The sequence below is a fragment of the Pan troglodytes genome, chromosome 14 (assembly GCF_028858775.2).
Source record: "Pan troglodytes isolate AG18354 chromosome 14, NHGRI_mPanTro3-v2.0_pri, whole genome shotgun sequence".
Taxonomy (NCBI): domain Eukaryota; kingdom Metazoa; phylum Chordata; class Mammalia; order Primates; family Hominidae; genus Pan; species Pan troglodytes.
The window spans coordinates 104,082,373-104,097,828 of record NC_072412.2 but is presented as its reverse complement, the minus strand read 5'-3'; the positions used below and the strand labels follow the sequence as shown (position 1 = coordinate 104,097,828).

The 15,456-nt window shown below is 48.4% G+C and overlaps 1 protein-coding gene across 4 annotated transcripts in view; it reads left to right on the top strand.

Moving 5' to 3' along the window:
• STK24 (serine/threonine kinase 24) overlaps positions 1-15,456 on the top strand; it is a 127,447-nt gene that overhangs the window by 87,630 nt on the left and 24,361 nt on the right. For all 4 annotated transcript variants that reach the window (XM_016925468.4, XM_016925464.4, XM_009427149.5 and 1 more), the window contains one exon: positions 8,709-8,765. In XM_016925468.4, coding sequence (XP_016780957.1) covers positions 8,709-8,765 — 57 coding nt within the window. The remainder of the gene's footprint in view (positions 1-8,708; positions 8,766-15,456) is intronic.

The window sequence follows — 15,456 nt, the reverse complement described above, 5'->3', positions numbered from 1 at the left end:
CCCCGGCTTTCTGTGCTGGGCTGGTCCCCATGCATCTTTGCAGCTCTCTGTCGTTTTCTCCAGAGAACACTTCTCATTCTCCATCCAGCCTCTCCTTCACTGTGGGAAGCCTCCTCAGGTTAGTAGGCAATCAGTAGTGACATGATTTGCTACAGAAACTCCAGTGTTCTGTTTTTTTTTTTTTTTAATGTAGGCTGCCTTCCCTGTGGGAGTGGGTTGGAGACGTTGAGCTGCTGTGTGCCTAAGTTGGACGTTTTTGTTTGCGAACACAAGGGAGGATGAGGCCTTCCTTCCACATTGTCCAATCCGGGTTTTCTCCAACACTGGAAACTGTCACTGCTGGTTGGTTCTTTTCTAATAATGATCACCTGGGAGAATGGAAGGCCGGCGCCTTTACTCCACATTCATCACATGGAAGCTTTGACCCTGGACGTTAGTCCAACTTAGCATTGTATGTCCTGCCCCCACCCCTTTAATTGTGTTGCTGAAATAATGTAAGAGTTCAAAATGCAGTTTGGAACTAGGGTAGTACATGGGAAGAGTGACCCACAGGATGTAATGTTCTCCAGTGAATATAGGGTCCTCTTATTAACTAAAGATAATAAGTGATAGGGCTGGACTTTATTTACCTAGGGTGGCTTGCATATGATCAACATACCCTTTGAGTTAAAAATTTGGCAATAGTTCACTTGTCAGGAAGGAAAAACTCTTTTTCTCTATGTTAGGTTCAGCATTTGGGGCCTGCAGATTAAACTGATAAGTGACATATTAATGAGAGAAAAAGGTTTATATCTGTGCACACAGGAGCCAGCAAAGGAAGCAGCTGGCTTGCTGAATATCCCACCAGAATGTTTCCTCAATGTCACAGAAATGCAGGCACCCAACTCCACTCCCTCCCTTACCTACCCGCTGTTGCTGTTTGTCCTGGCAGAGCTGGCTGTCTTGGGTGCAGAGGAGGACACCATCTTGGCTTCTGGCTTCTCTTCTTTCCATGCCTGTCCACTGTGGGTGCTCATCAGTGCCACTTCTAGAACCGTTCTGGGCCTTTCCCTGACCTTCTGCTTTGATTTTCTCATTGCTCTTACTTTGCTTTTCTCTTCGCTCTTACTTTCCTTTTCTCCTCATGTATTTGTTGTAGGCAGTGGCTGGTCATTTGTTCTATTGGCAGAAGTTTCGCTGACTTCCCATTGCTTATTAAATTAACTTTGAACACCGTCAGCTGGCTTCAAGGGTGTCCCTCTCATTCCTAGCTGCCCTCTGCGAACAGGATTTTTCCTCACCTTCTGCTGGTCTTCTCCACCTGAGCCTATGAGAAACACACCTCCTGCCCCAGGCTGGCAGGTCACAGCCCTTCAGGGAGCAGCTCAGGTGCCGCCTCCCTCCTGGAGGTTAGACGGACCTTCGTGAGCAACCAGGCATTCCCTGTCTTTTGTGGCATCTGCCACTGGCTGTCTGATGTTAATTATTTGCCCACTTTTCTGAAAGCCAGAGCCAGGGTGTTACTCACTCTGCGTTCCCCCTCAGCCACCCTGGGTACCTAGTAGGTATGTTATGTGTTAGATGAATCAGTTAAGAAATCCTAGCGTCTGTGAGCCTGAGGAACAACCACATAAGCTTTTCCAGCTCAGGAATGGTTCCTGCACTTTGAAGATGGTCAGGGGCTGCTCTGAAGGTAAAATGGGCAACAGGCTTGGATTTCTCCCGGGTTCGCAAGCCTGCAGTTCAGACAGAGGACACTGTGGAGTTAACACAGTTAGAGTGGTTCAAGTTGATGAGTCTTGCTGTGTACACGGCCTCACTTCATCATCATCGAAGCCCGTCTGAGGAGCATGCACAGTCCCGGGGGCAAGTGGGAAGTGGAGGCTCATAGGCGAGGCCTTGTTGTAGTTGCCATCAGAGCTGGCCTGAGCCTGGATGCAAACCAGGCCTTAAGGCTTTGAGGCCACATGCGTCATCTGCGCGGAAAGGTACCTTTTACAAAAACTCACGCTCTTAAGGAAGTCTGTGACCCCGTGTGATTTTAATAAAGCCCGCTGTATTGTTTATACCTCTTGGTCTTGGCCTTTGGTTACAGCTGGTGAAATGTGGAGGCTGCCAAGGGCATTTCAGGTGCAGAGCAGAGTTGCAGTTTCGAATTCCTGTTTTAAAATCTTCACTGTTAGCTGTGTAGCATCTGCCCTTTCTCGTTTGTCTTTTTTTTTTAACCTTGGTGGGTTCGTGTGACCTCTGCCAAGCTCCTGTGAGAGTTGTTAATGTGGGGGCCCTGGTTCCCGTCAATGATTCCGGGTTCTTAGGAGGCACTTCCAAATACTTCGGGGCAAGTTTGCCTGGAAGTGCTATGGTTATTGATAGTATGTCTATATTAAATTAATTTCTGTAAGCAAAAATTACCAGAAGCAAAAGCTAGTGTTTGCAGCTCCTATTACAGAAGGCGAATTTTCCCAATATGTTAAAAACTCCTACTTTAAAAAAAAGGTCAGTAACCCAATAGAAAAATGGACAAAGGATATACACAGCTCACAGGAAAGAAAATATGCATGACTCGTCAATATATAAAGATGTTCAGCCTTACAATAGGAGAAAGATAAATAAAACTTCCCTGAAGCATCCTTTGTGTATGAATGAATAACTGGCTTAATTTGCTGGGGCTGCCAGAACGAAGTAACGCAGACTGGGAGGCTTCAGCAGGAATTCGTTTGCTAACAAACCTGGAAAGGTGTTGGTAGGGTGGTTTCTTGGGAGGCCTCTCCCCTTGGCTTGTGGATGACCGTCTTCTCCCTGTGTGCTCATGTGGTCTTCCCGTGTGTGTGTGTGTGTGTGTGTGTGTGTGTGTGTGTGTGTTCTCATCTCTTTTTATGACACCAGCCGTATTGGATCAGGGCCCACCCTAATGAGCTCATTGCAACTCAGTCACCTCTTTAAAGAGTCACATTCTGCAGTGTTGGGAATTGGGACTCCAACATGTGAATCGTGGGTGTGTGGGAGAGGGAAGCACAATTCAGTCCATAAAAATGACCAAAAAATAATAATAAAATAAAACTTGATGACACTGTGGCATGGGAAAGGGGGGAAATTAGCACCCTCAGACACTGCTGAGGCCATATATGGGACAGCCTCTTTGGAGGGTCACTTGTCAGTATCTGTTAAAAATTCAGCTGGAGTCCCTTCACCCAGCAGGTCTGCTTCCAGGACCCAGCAAAACTGACAAATGTACAGCTCTTCCTTGACACCTGGGCCGTCAGAGCAAAAAATGGAAACAATGTGAGCTCAATAAGGCATGGGCTAATTATGGTTAAAAAAATGAGGAAGTCCTTTACATATGGACTGCTCTTTAAGAAACTTTAGGTAAAAAGCAAGGTAAACAACAGTGTGTGTAGAATGCCACCGTTTGGGTAAAAGGGGGGTAAAGTTTTGTAGGTATTTGCTCGTATGTGCATAACTATTTTTCTCTGAGGTTACATTAGATGTCGTGATGACTTGCTGGGGCAGGGAGGGTTGGTTTGCTGGGTAATGGGGGCCCAGGGTGGGAGGGAGACTTCTCACTGTATATACTTTGGCACCTTTTAAATTTTGACTCCTGAATTTATTAATTAAATGAATACTTTTATTTCCCTGATGAGAAAATTGTATCACGAGGTCATTCATAACTTAGGTTATTTGAGGTTGTTGAAAAAACATGAAATTATTTCGATTAAAGTCATCATTGTGTTGAGAAGCCTGCTGGTTTATTTTTCTTGGGGAATGAGTGCCTCAGAAGTCATGGTTTGGAAGGTTTTATGAGGACAGTGGTTCCACATCTGCAGGACAGAGCTGGGTCCTTCCCAGAGAACAGGCTGCCACTCAGACGCTCCTGCCACGAGGCTTCTGGTGCAGAATACATGAATCATTGTACCAGGCTTCATTTTGCTTAGAAACTACTTAGAATTGTTAATTGGGCCCTTTTGGTTTTACCAGGTTATTCAGAGGCATTTCTGGGTGATGATGTTGATAAAGCTGATAGCACTTTGCATCTGTTGAGCACCATGAACTTTGCCAAGTGCTTTCCCACTCTTGAACTCATTTAATTGTCACTTGGAACTGTGAGGTTGGAAGCACCGATCTGATTCCCATCTTGTTGTGGATGAAGAATTTAGAGGGTTTAAATGACCTGCCTGATGTCTCCTGGTAAGAGCTGGTCTTCCTGCTGCAGGAGTTTCAGTGTGTAAGCCAAGACGAGGAAGAATGGCTGAACAGTGCTTCTGGTCAGGAACCATGTCAGATTTGTCAGTGTCCATCGTGGGTGTAGTTCAGCGGTTCTCTGTTGGGTGATTTTGCCTTCTGGGGGACACTGACAATGTTTGGAGACATTTTCAGTTATCAGAACCTGGGGTGTGTCACCGGCATCTAGTGGACAGAGCCAGGGGTGCTGCTGAACACCGTGCAGTGCATGGGGAGGCCTGCAGCAGAGCTGAGCAGCCCCAAAAGTCAGTGCTGGGGTGGAGGACCCCTGGTGTGGCTGTAAAGGAGAGCCTTGCCTGCAGCCCCCAAAGCCTGTCTCTTGCTTTCCCAAGCTTATCCGTGTGTTCGCCTTTGAAGGTTTCTTCCTTAGGATTGGTGGTGGTAGAAACGATTCTTTGGGATCTTGTCGGAGGCACATTTCAGGGCCCTCTTCTGGCACCCATGTTGACTGTTGTCCTACCTTCCCAGTGCAGTGCTGCAGAGGTGTGGCGTGAGTGCGGCCCACATGTATGGGCACCAGAAGACTGAGACCCGGCCTTCACTCTGTCCCCTTTTTCTTTCTTTACTTTTTTTTTTTTTTTTTTAATACTTTTAAGTTCTGGGGTACATGTGCAGAACGTGCAGGTTTATTACATAGGTATAGATGTGCCATGGTGGTTTGCTGCACCCATCAACCCGTCATCTACATTAGGTATTTCTCCTAATGCTGTCCCTCCCCTAGCCCACCACCCTCCGACAGGCCCCAGTGTGTGATGTTCCCCTCCCTGAGTCCATGTGTTCCTGTCCCTGCTCCTCTTCCGCTTCCTCCCATTTCTGTGGGAAGGAGGGGAAAGCTGCTGTCTTAGTGGCTGGCGTTGGGTGTTAGGGTCCTCCTCTGTTAATGGCTGGTGCATAGAGCACAGGAAGAGAGCCCCAGAAATGCCAGGCGGTGGTGCAGCTGCTGCCTGTGTCTAGCGGGCTCCATCCGGTCCCCCGGGCCGACCTTCGGCGGCTGGAATGCTTGCACACCTGAAACCGCCTTCGCAAAATGATGACTGAGACTAAAGAGATCGAACTTAACTGATTCCATCTTTCTAACCTCCAAGCTGTCCTTGTTCATTCCTGGGCACAGGCTGACTTAACTTTGGGAGAAACTTACAGTTTAAACAAAGGCGGTAACAGCCCTTTGCCAAAGCAGACCTCCTTCTTGCCTGGGGACTAGATTGCTTTTGTAGGACTAACATTAGCCACAAGATTAGAAATTATGGCTTAGGAGTCAGGCAGTTTGGGGCTACAAGATTCTGACCCACTCTAAACTGCTCCTAAGATCAGTGCCTGAGATATTTTGCAGGCCCTGCACTTGATGGATCAGCTGGCCCCACTCAGATCAATAAACTGGTTCATCTGATCTTGTGGCCCCCACCCAGGAACTGACTGAGCACAAGAAGACAGCTTTGACTCCCCATGATTTCATCTCTTACCAATCAGCACTTCTGGCTCACTGGCTTCCCCCACCCCACCAGCTTATCCTTAAAAATTCTCCCCGAATGCTCGGAGAGACTGATTTCAGTAATAATAAAACTCTGGTCTCCTGCACAGCTGGCTCTGCATGATTACTCTTTCTCAACTGCAGTTCCCCTGTCTTGATGAATCGGCTCTGTCTAGGCAGCGGGCAAGGTGAACCCACTGGGCGGTGACACCCCCAATGAGGTTGAAAAGCAGGTTCCACCCAGAGTGGAACTTTTCCTGATGCAATATCCCACCCCCTGGTTGTTGGTGCTGGTGTGTGAGTCACAGGCGCAGCCCGGGTATTTGAGACGCAGTGACCTCAATAAGGACTTGAGCTGGTTTCCTCAGTGCCCTCTGGTGAGCCTTGTGTCTGGGTAGCCTTGCCACCCAGCGCGTCTGCTACCAGGAATGAGTTGGAGGGAAGCGGGAAGGCTGTGTTTTTTCTCCATCTTCCTCTCCAGGAAGGAGGCGGCCTTGGTCCTGAGGCGGGGTTTGCTCTGGGTGGAGAGCTTCTGGATGTTCTGTTGTTGCTTGCACATCCCCAGAAGGATCAGGGTGACACAGAAAACTTGGTTGAGGTGTCTTGCTAGGGCTCCTTAAAAGGAGAAGGTAGCCAGGTGAAGCTTATCTTGTTTGCTTGGCAAGTGGTGACCTACCTTTGTGGTCAGATTGAGAGCAGCAGCGAACTGAGGAGGGCGGAGCTTTGGAAGTGCAGAAGGACGAGGGGGTGGTCACTTGTGCCTTGCTGCTCCAGGAAGCTGCCTGGTGACCCTCAGTCCCCTAAGTCAGCAAAAGATTGTTTCCCAGGGTGTCATATTGCACAGCTGGCTACAGTGGGAGAAGAGGCGGGGAGATTACCTCCCTGCTGGGAGCTCGCCTTGCTGTGAGCAGACTTAATGCCCAGAAAATAGAAGGGATGGGAGCCAGTGAAACCAGTTAAACAGCAGCTATTAAAAAGGGAGTGGGAGTAGAAACGTCAGAGTTCCCAGCTCTCTTAGGGAAAAGCGATTTAGATTTCCTTTGCCATCTAGAAAGATACTGGTGTTTTCCTGGAAGAGCTTACTGTGGCATGCCCATTCCCCAGGAGCAAGCATTGTGGAAGCCTGCAGGTGAGCGTGTGTGTGAGATGAAGGTGTGCTGAAGGACACTCTTGATGATGGAAGCTTCCCTGAAATCAGAACCTGGGATCACCAAGCCTCCTCAAGGCAGGTGCCCGTGACTGGATGGTTATTGAATGAGCGACATGCCTGTCCCTCTGAGTTGGGTGTCAGACACATCATTCGAGGTTTCCGCACTTGTCCAGTCAAGACTGAAGTTGTCTTTATTATCTTAGCACTCAAGGGCATTTAAACGCTTGAAAAGCGTTCGACATACATTAAAACTTGGGCTGTTTATTTGGACTTAGAATCAACTCCAGGTGGCAGGATTTAGTTTGAATTGTGAGAGGAATGTATTTTATAAATGCAGTGCATCTTACCATTAGCGCCTCCCTAGAGTCAACACGAGTTACTCTTCCTTGGTCACAGGGTCCACAGTTAACATTTACTGAGCTCGAGCACACCAGCACTGTCCCTGGGCACTTGAGCACACCAGCGCTGTCCCTGGGCACTTGAGTTTGCTGTTAAGTGGAAAATGCAGAGAAGTAAACCTGAAATGAAAATCAGAGCAATAGATAATAAAAGTAAAGTTTGCCCAGGGCGTGGGGAGGGAAGACAAGTGAAGCATTTTCCTGACTTGCAGAACCTCCAAAAGCAAAAAGGCCTGGGAAGTTGGGACGTGTTCTCAAAGGGTGAGCTCATTTGGAGTCAGCGTAGTGAGACCTGGAGTCAGGGGCGAACTGAGGGGTCTTCCTTGGGTGTTCTAAGAGCCGGACTCAGTGCTCTCCCAAAGGGACCAAAGAGCCTTAAAAAAGGTTTCTTCTTTTTTTTTTCTCCATGTGTGCAAAAGCCACCACCGAGTCCTGAGTCAGCAGCGGAGCAGGCTGACGTCTGAACCCCGTGAACCCACTGTGAACCCGCACTCTGGCGGTGGCGTCCCGTGCCAGCCGTGGGTTCTTGGCTGCTCGCCGTGGCCAGGCTCTTGGCCAAGGCCTCGTGCAGAAGCTCAGGAGACAGCTGCCCGGGCCCCTAGGTCGTGAAGTGGGAGTCGGGATCCAGACCCTGCCCAGGCTGCCCCGTGCCCTGCACTGCCTGGCTCCCCAAGGAGGGCGGGCAGGTTTGCGGGCTTGTTTTCCAGGGAGTAGCACTTTGGGATTTGTGGTTTTAAAAAGAGAACTCTGCAAGTCATGAGGGCTGAGTAGCTTGAAGAGAGACCACAGGGAAGGCAGGCGCAGAGCTGGGGACCGTGAGAGCCGGGGCCTTGAGAGGACACAGACATGCATGTTAGGACAGACCTGCTTTTCTGGAAAGCTCCCTGAGGGGAGAGTGTGGCAGCTTTGGGAGGTGCTAGAATTGGCTGCCCTTCTGCCAAACAGGCAAGTGAGTCAGAGGCCATGCTAGGCGGCCCCTCCACTCACAGGGACCTGGAGACACACCGTGGGGGGTGGGGGGCACAGGGGCGGCTCAGTGCTGCAGGAGGGAGGAAGAGGAGAGGGTCTTGCCTTGGCACTGCTCTCCCGATGTGTGTGACACCACTGCCTCAAGTGGCTGCAAGTTCTCAGCTCTCACTGTGCCTGAGGATCCCCCAGTGAAGTGGCCTAAAAATGGAAACACCCAGTCTGCTTTCTGAGATCCTGGGGCAGTGGGTGGAATGCACGCCCTGGAGCCCTGGAGTCAGGTGTGGGCCCCGAGCACACCCCACAGCTCCCTCCCAGAGCATGATGGGGGTGTCCCTGCACTCTGGGGGTCCCTGCACAGTTCTCACTTTGACACACTTCCCGTGCTGGTACATGTTTGTAAAACTTTCTAGTTTCAATATAATTGTGAAAAATACCCTTTGATTATTAAAAAAAATTTTCCTGGATTCATTTTGAAAATGATTCTCATCTTTTTTTTGTTTTACAGGATACAAAATTATGGATAATAATGGAATATCTTGGTGGAGGCTCCGCACTAGATCTAGTAAGTATTATGTTGGATGCAGAATACGTATCAAAGCTTTTTCTCAGGAAACCTGGGTTTTAAAGAATCCATTGCATGTATCCATTTCTTTTTCTTTCTTTCAAGTTGCATTAAAAAAGGAACCAAACTATTCCTTATGTGTTTTTGCTTCTTACATATCACTAAAAATTATCGGTTTACCTTTTTTTTTTTTTTTTTTTTTTGAGATAGAGTCTTGCCCTGTTACCCAGGCTGGAGTGCAGTGGCACAATCTCAGCTCACTGCTACCTCTACTTCCTGGGTACAAGCGATTTTTGTACCTCAGCCTTCCAAGTAACTGGGACTACAGGTGCATGCCACCACACCTGGCCAATTTTGTGATTGTTGTTGTTGTTGTTGTTTTTGGGTAGAAATAGGGTTTTGCCATGTTGGCCAGGCTGGTCTCAAACTCCTGACCTCAAGTGATCCCCCCTCTCGGCCTCCCAAAGTGCTGGGATTATAGGCCAGGTGCGGTGGCTCACGCCTGTCTGTCTGCTTTTGAAACCAGCTGTTTTGTTTCATGGGAAACCAATAAATCTATTCATAGAAGGAAGCAAGGAAGGATCATGCCTGGAATTATCTCACCTGAGAACAGTTGGGTAGCTTATTTTCCGAAACAGGTTCTCTTTACTTTTGTAGGGCTGTTATCTCATCATTGTTTCATATTTCACATGACAACTTAGTTTCCAAAATAAGCATGTAATATTGTCATTTTGGAAGTAAGGGGCAGGGTGTGATTATGGAGGTCGGATGTCGGATGTGGGAGCAGTGGTCATGCCTAAGGGGAACACACACTTCCCTGCTTGCCAGCGCTCCCAGGGTGTGGAGGTGGGGCTGGCCTGCACCAGATGTCTCCTCTGAACTCTCCCTCAAGTGCCTTCTGCGGCCTCCAGTCCACATGTAAGGTAGTGGAAGCCAGGTGGAGGGTGGCTGTACCGTCCTGGTCTGTGATTTGCTTGTGTAAAACATGGCTTCCTATTGGGTTTTGATGCAGTGCTTACAGATAACCAGCATATGTCATGAGCACAGCTGAAGTCATCCTTGAAACATAGTAAATGCAAACGAATTCGCGCAGCTGTTTAGCACTTGCTGTCTCATCCCCGCTGTGGTTGTGCAGCGAAGTCACTGTGATCACTCCCCACCCCTTCTGTAAGTGCAGGTCATTTAGGTGAGTGGTGATTTTCAAGATAGGCCAGATCTGTCATTGCAGTGTTAGAGGTTGGGTCCTGGATGATAGGCGGCCATCAGGATGACAGGGCTGCGGTTGCAGGGAGAGCTGAAGTTAGCTGTGTTATTTCAGCATAGTCTACACGGATATTACTCATTAAGGAAAGGAAACCCCTTTGAGAGGAAACTTCTTAGGCCTGGTACAGTGGCTCACGCTTACAGTCTATTCACTTTTGGGAGGCTGAGGTGGGAGGATCGCTTGAGCCCAGAAATTCGGGACTGGCCTGGGCCACGTAGCAAAATCTCATCTCTATAAAAAATTTAATTCTAAAATAAAATGAAACTTTTTTCTCACAGTAATAATAGCAATTGATAGTTTGTTTTGGGAAGATAAACTTCTGAAACTATATGTATCTGCAGAAGGCTAACGTACCCAATTTACATAATCAAATGCTATTATAAACCATAAAAATGGTATTAAAAAAGGAGATTTCAAGAAAAATTAATATGGTATAAAATTATATTAAAAAGGGAAAAACAGGAATGTAGTGGGATTACTTTTACAACTTATTTTGGTTCCTTTCCATAAATGTACACATAAAGAGCTTTTCATTTTTTCACCCTGTTGGGAAATACTACAGAAATGTAGAAAATTACCTCATTTTATGTAATTAGATTTACTATTATCTAAGTGAATTTCATTTGTAGCATATACGAAGTTGTTTACAGGGACTCTTTTTCCAACATTAAGTCCTTCAGAAGAGCAATTCCAGGAATGCTTTAGCGTGTTCATTTTTAATGATAATTTATTTGATGATAACCTTCAGATTTCTTTGAATTGCAGTCTGTGAAATTTTAGATATTACAGTTGGAAGGAAGGGTAAAACTCTCCACTTAAAAAATCCCACATAGTGTGAAAAACAGCAAACTGTTTTTCACTTCTGCTTAAGGAGTGCTGGTGACAAGGGACAGACATTCCTTTTTGAATGCCCCTAATCGTCTCATTTAATTGGTGCAGGAATGGAGACCCTCACGGGTGAGGGGTCTGAGCTAGGAGACCTTCAGGGTTGGGGGGTCCCAGCTAGCAGATAGGTCTGGGCCTTGACCCTTGCTCTGCCAGCTCAGAGCCTGTGGCCTCCCTTGACCCCGCAGTGTCCTCTACCAACCTCTGATGTTGTCGTCTTTCTCCATCTTTACCCTTTTCTGTTGGCCTGCTCTCAGCCCCTCAAAGAGGCCACACTTTGTTGGAAAGGGGTGTTTTGGAGGTAGGCTGGGAGCTGTTGCAGTCTTTGCTTCTTTCCCACATCCACACCACCGGGCCCCCTCGAGCTGCAAGGGTCTGCCGGAGCTGAGGGGAACTGAAAGTCCATCTGGAAATTTACAGATGCCTGGGGCACCCTAGAGAGGGGAAATGACTTTGCCCCAAGTTAAAAATTGGGTGGCAGACAACATGGCATATACATAAATCTCGGGCCCCACATATCAGAGCGAAGGACGAAGCAGAGAGGCTTTAGGACTTGAAGGCTGGGATGAGCCCAAGTCTGCTTGGGCGAGTTGCTGAGACATCACCCGTGGATGGCCAGCCCAGGTCTGCTGTTGGGCATGGTCATCCCTCAGCTGGCAGGGGTGCATCCCTTAGCAGCCACCTTTTCCGCTCTCCAGGTGCTTTTTAACTTTCAAAAAATGCAAATTTGGGATTTCAGGTGGAGACTAGAGACAGTATTATTAAGAGCCATGAATATAAAATAGAAAATAGGTACACATTTTATTTTGAATGCACATATTTGAGTGTGTGCTCAGTCCGTTGATTTAAAAAAATTTAAAATAAAATGGTAAATGGAAATTAAGTGTCTATATGATCCCAAGGCCACTAGGCTCTTGGAATATAGCTTGAAAACTACTCCAGTCAGTCATCTCTCACGTTCCAGCCACCTTGCCTGTAGGGTGCCCTGACTTAGAAGAGCATAAGAAGTATCACACAGTCCAAGACACCCTAACTTAAATGCAGTCCGTCTTTGTAGCCCGGGGAGGGAAACCATTTTTCATTCAGCGTAGAGTTGTGTGCCTCCTGCGTGTCAGGGGCTGCTCTGGCCATTGGGGATTATTGCCGTTGGACACAGCAGCGGAAAGTCCTGCTCTCTGGGAGTTCTGGTGGGGAGGTCTGTCAATTACACCGTTTGTTAGAAGGTTCCTTCCTTACAAGGAAAACAATGCAGGCGAGGGAGGTGAATGGGGGAGCTGGAGTGAGGATGAGCCACAGAGGGCCTGAGACCAGAAGGTTTTAGCTGATTAAAAGATCAGTCAGTGTTGCCAGAGAATCCGAGGGACAACCTTGGAATCTAATTACAAAGGGACTATGCTACATAAACCAGTCACTTAATCAGGCAGAGGTGTTTGACGGACTTAAAAAATGAGTACACGACATGGGTTTTAAGAAATGAGATGGCATATTCATTAATGTTTAGGCCAAGTTGCCGTCATAGCAGCTCGAAAACAGTGTCTCACAAAAGATAGATATTTATTTCTCCCCCGCACATGGGGTCAGTGGCTCTGGTCCATACCGTCACGGTCTGTGCTGGTGGGTGGCTTCAGCATCTGGAGCCCCAGGCTTCCCTTGGTCTTCAGCCATTGTCCTCTCCCACTGCCAGTGCTTCAGGGCCAAGACCAAGCAGGGGCATGGGGCACATTTGCTCCTGTCTGACCCACTGGCGAGGTCTTAGTCACCTGACCACAGGCTGCTGCTCAGAGTCTGGGAAATGTGGTTTCTTGTTGTGGCTGAGTGCCCGGCCGATAGTCCCTGTTACAGAGCTTCGAAGCAGGGGAGGACAGGCTCGGGGAGGGGGAGTTAGAAGTCACACAGAGGTGGGATGTGGTCTAGGTTTTTTTCCTGGGTCCTATTTGAAGAGTCTGGTAGTGCCTGAATGATGGAGAGCATGGTCGCGATGGCGAACGCCAGCTGCTGACTTGGAGAGCTTGGCCTGGTCCTAGCTGCTCATGAGGTACTCTGGGGGGTAGACAGCAGCCGAATACCCTTTATAGTGGATTTTGACGCAGAAAGGATTTCCCCCAAGTAAGGAGAGTTTTATCTCTTTTTCTCCCCTTCCTCCTCGTTCCCCATGGGCATATAAGTCAATGATGGATGGTGTTCAGGGCAGATTTAAAAGGGCAGAACCATGCAGATAGTCATGACAGAGCCAGCCCTTAATTATCCAGGGGAGGATTTTCCATGAGTGTTCCTCCCCTCTTCCTCTTAGCGCCCTTTGGGAATGACAGCAGGCTGCTCTGCCGTTGCTTTTGGGAGACTTGGTAATGGAAGGGAGGTGGTTAAGTCCAGATCTAACCACAGGTATTGATTGTCGGCTTGGGCACAGACTTGGTGAAGGAGGAGATGGGAGATGGGACCCGACTCTAATGTGACTTTTTTTTTTGAGACGGAATCTTGCTCTGTCACCCAGGCTGCAGTGCAATGGTGCGATCTTGGCTCATTGCAACCTCTGCCTCCTGGGTTCAAGCAATTCTCCTGCCTCAGCCTCCCAAGTAGCTGGGATTACAAGCATGTGCCATCATGCCTGGCTAATTTTTCTGTGTTTTTAGTAGAGATGGGGTTTCACCATGTTGGCCAGGCTGGTCTCGAACTCCCAACCTCAAGGTGATCCACCCGCCTCGGCCTCCCAAAGTGCTGGGATTACAGGCGTGAGCCACCGCACCTGGCCTCTAACATGACTTTGATCTTTGGTCGACTGGATTCTCCTGCACTCCAGCATTATGAACAAAAGCAAACACTCTGGCATCTCTATCCTCCTCCCCACTGTCCACCCAGGTTATGAGAAAAGTCTGTGTTCCTCATTTTGAAAATTAAAATTTCTACATTCTATGAACACTGAAAAATAGATTTGGAGAAAGCTAACTTAAGGCATAGTTTTCCCGATTGTGTTCTTTAGAATAGTAGTTTTGATATGCATTTCTTGTAAATAAGACTTTTGTTCAGGTAACTGGGAAAAACTACGTTCTGGGGAACAGAGTCTGTGGCGTACGTAATGCCTTAGTCTGAGGTAACTTTTGGACAATATCTTAATTGGAATTTGGGACAATTTCTGGCAGGCGATGGAGACGGGCATTTTGACCTTCTCTGAGCGGATGTGTGCGGTCAAACTAAAAGCGACAAGTGCATTCTCTGCACCTCGGTCCTGGGTGGAGAAGGCCAGGGGTGGCTGGATTCCAGGTGTGTCTGCTGCCAGGCAGGCCAGAGTCCCAGCGAGGCCAGTGTGTGAGGAGAGGCCACCTCTGAGAGTGGCCCTGACCCTGGGATTGCTGTGTAGACCAGGGCAGGCCTGCGAGCCAAGGCAGCACAGCTCACCCGTGGGCCGGAAAGCAGGGCCAGGTATGAGTCAGGCTGTGGTTTCGGTGACAAGGGCTGTCTCGGTTGCCCCCACACTGCACCCCACAAGTACTTCCGGATGTGGAACAGGATGTGAAGGAGCTGAGGCACGCAAGGACTGTCGGGCTCTGTCCCAGAGATGTGCACGCCTGAGTCGGATGCTTCCTGTGGAGGAGCGCCCTAGTTTTCATCCCCTTTGGCTTAAAGCACATTTCTTATCTTTTTAAAACTAAGTGAAAGGCCCCAGATTGTATCTTCCTGTTGGCTAAAATGTGTGGGTGTGGGCTGTGAAGACATTCACTGTCAAGTCTGAAAACCAAGAATGGGGGACCATGATTTGGGGGAACCCTACCTGCATCGATTAGACGTCTGCCCTCTGTCTAGCTCCGTTTCCGTGGTCCCGGGGAGCGCTGGTGGCTTTGCTGCTGTCATCTGTGGAATTACTGTTTGTGACTGACTGCCCCACTCTGCAGGGGGCGGGGGGGGGGGCTTCCCGTCTGGTTTGAAGTGAGCCTTTGTTACCCTGGTTTTCCTTTCCTTTTAAATGGAGATGTGGATACCTGACATTTCTTCCTTTCATCTGATATAGTTGTGGATATAAAGGAGTCAATAGGAACAATTATTTTGAGTTTCTGAGAATAAAAGCTTTCAGAGGTAATTATTATCTTAGGGATAATATAATAGTTATTTTTATTATATAATATCTATTATATAACAAATCCCAAACTATTAGGATTTAAGCTCTTTCAGCTGCATTCCCCCAAGTTGGGGAGCTTTAACTGCAGATTTAAAAAATTCTAATACAAGGATATCCTCAGAGGCGCCTGGCTCCTAGGCCTTCTTTCCTGGGTGTTTTTGGGTACCAGGGGTGAGCCTTCTGGTAAGGGAACCACATATGTTAGGACAGACCCCGGCTGCTCTGTCTCTTGGCTGTTCGTTTCCTGGAGTGAAATCCCCAGCCTGTAACCCGCCCCTGCCATGGCCAGAGGGGCACCCTGTGGTCAGCTGCAGGCGCAGGCCGGGTGGTGGGCTTCCTCATTGGCTCAGCCTGCGCCCCGCCCCTGCCATGGCCAGAGGGGCACCCTGTGGTCAGCTGCAGGCGCAGGCCGGGTGGTGGGCTTCCTCATT